We start from the raw sequence: 2,090 nt of genomic DNA on the forward strand, positions 1-2,090 counted from the left end.
CCCAGTTTTTTGCCAATAGGGACGAGGGTTTCTATGAGAGAGGCATAATGAAATTACCTTCAAAATGGCAACAAGTTATCGAACAAAACGGTGCATATTTGACCTAAATCGGATCATTCTAACTATGCTAAATAAAGCCTTCAATTTAATGCAAAAATAATAGATTTCTTTTTACTACACCTTATATTATTAAACCCGATATTAGAAGTAGAGTTGAGCAGAAGCAAAGTGATGAGCAACGTTTTTTTAGGGGCAATCGTGCAGTTATTTTTGGAATTAACGACTCGGTGATGGCTAAAGATTATAGGATTAAGTCGTGGAGACAAGCAACAATTGTTGAACAAACTAGTCCGGTTACTTATGATGTTAAAACTGATGACGGATGTATCTGGAGACGTCACATTGATCAATTGCGGATATGTAATCTGCGTTCATCGGTATCTAGTACGATCAAGAGCTGGAACTACTGAAAGATAGTGTTATACCGGATATCTCTTTAACCTCTAATATAAGAGATAACATTGATAAGGGGGGGGGGAGCATTCTTGACTAATTATAATGTTAGCGACTGTCAGGTCACTGCAAACGGTGATATAAGCGCTCGCCGTCAGGGCGAAATAACTGCAGCGAAACCTAGACAAACCGTGAGTACCCGCACTGAAGTGGGGAGGCGTTCAAGCCGAATATCGAAACCTCGGCAAATCTTAGACTTATAAGTTTGTATTTCCTTTTTTGTTTTGTTCTTCAAATTAAGTGTGGAGGAGATTGTAGTGTAGTACTTAAATACATGTAGGTAGCGCTACTATTAGCAATACGAGTATATTTTTCTTTCCGCGCAGCGCTGCGGAGATGGCGTTAGGAAAAACGAAGGGGGACGCTCTCTCGACCGTTAATTCTTTTGTAATGGCTAAGGCCAGTAAGCACGTTGTAATAATACCACAATTAAAGATTATATGTTATACTTTTAACTTAGCCTCTATTTTTATGCAAGACCATTCTTGTAGTGAAGACATTACACGATGGAAGATGTCCGAAAAATTTTCATACTGATAGAGGAAAGAAATTTTACAACTCAGATGTGCAGGAGAAGTCTTGAAAAAGCACAACATCAACCATTATTCTACGTATTCCGTAATGAAAATCTCGATCGTCAAACGGTTCAACTATACGTGGAAAAATGACATGTGGAAACAATTTACGCACAACGGAAACTATAAATGGATTGACATCCTGCTGCGTCTGGTATCAAATTACAACGCGCACAAACCATTGAACTATTAGTATGCGTCCTGCCGATATTACTCCCGCGATTGCCGATAGACTCTTAGCTATGATTTACAATCGCGTAAAGATTGTCGTACTCGTGCGATACAAAGTGAGTGATTCGGTATGCGTGAGCAAATTCAAGACAATCTTTGATAAAGGTTACACGCCGAATTGGAGCATGAAAGTGTTTAAAATTATCAAAGTGCCACAAATGAATCCAATAACGTATCTTCTGGAAGATTCTCGCAGAGAACCTATTACTGGAGGATTCTACGAATACAATTGCATAGCTAATCCCGACGTGCATCTCGTTGAAAAGATGTTGCACAAGAGAAGGAACGAGGTTTATATGAAATGGTTGGAATTTGACAATTCGCACAATTCGTGGATACATAAAGACAATATGTTGTAAAACTTACATTTATTATAAAAAATATAAATACATGTTATACATATTATAAATATCATATACATATTATATTTACATATTATATATGTTACATAGCATATTATACATATTATACATGTTATATACATATTAAACATACTATACAATACAAATGTATTTTATTTAAATCGGTAATGTTCGTGATAGCGTGTCAGTGGAACTTGGCACGATATGCCGCTTATTATCATGCGGACTTAGAGAGATTCTTGTTTCCGATATGGTGTACACCTCGTGCAATTTATTGTAGATCTTATGCATGACTGCCTGAACATCATTTCGATTGCGTCATTCAAGCACCGCGTGTAATCTTCGAATGTTAGACTTCGCTATAACGTTGCTTTTGATATCTTTTGCCTTCTTTGCATCTTTTTTTCCT

The 2,090-nt window shown here is 37.0% G+C and overlaps 2 protein-coding genes across 2 annotated transcripts in view; both read left to right on the top strand.

The window, feature by feature from the left end:
- LOC108746506 overlaps positions 1-470 on the top strand; it is a 1,751-nt gene extending 1,281 nt beyond the window's left edge. The window contains exon 2 of the mRNA XM_018483322.1: positions 206-470. Coding sequence (XP_018338824.1) covers positions 206-470 — 265 coding nt within the window. The remainder of the gene's footprint in view (positions 1-205) is intronic.
- Positions 471-1,282: 812 nt separating this feature from the next.
- LOC108746507 lies at positions 1,283-1,678 on the top strand. Its single transcript, XM_018483323.1, has one exon. It carries the CDS (start codon positions 1,283-1,285, stop codon positions 1,676-1,678), a length of 396 nt encoding a protein of 131 aa, XP_018338825.1.
- Positions 1,679-2,090: the final 412 nt, after the last annotated feature.

Source organism: Trachymyrmex septentrionalis, unplaced genomic scaffold (genome assembly GCF_001594115.1).
Source record: "Trachymyrmex septentrionalis isolate Tsep2-gDNA-1 unplaced genomic scaffold, Tsep1.0 scaffold175, whole genome shotgun sequence".
Classification (NCBI taxonomy): domain Eukaryota; kingdom Metazoa; phylum Arthropoda; class Insecta; order Hymenoptera; family Formicidae; genus Trachymyrmex; species Trachymyrmex septentrionalis.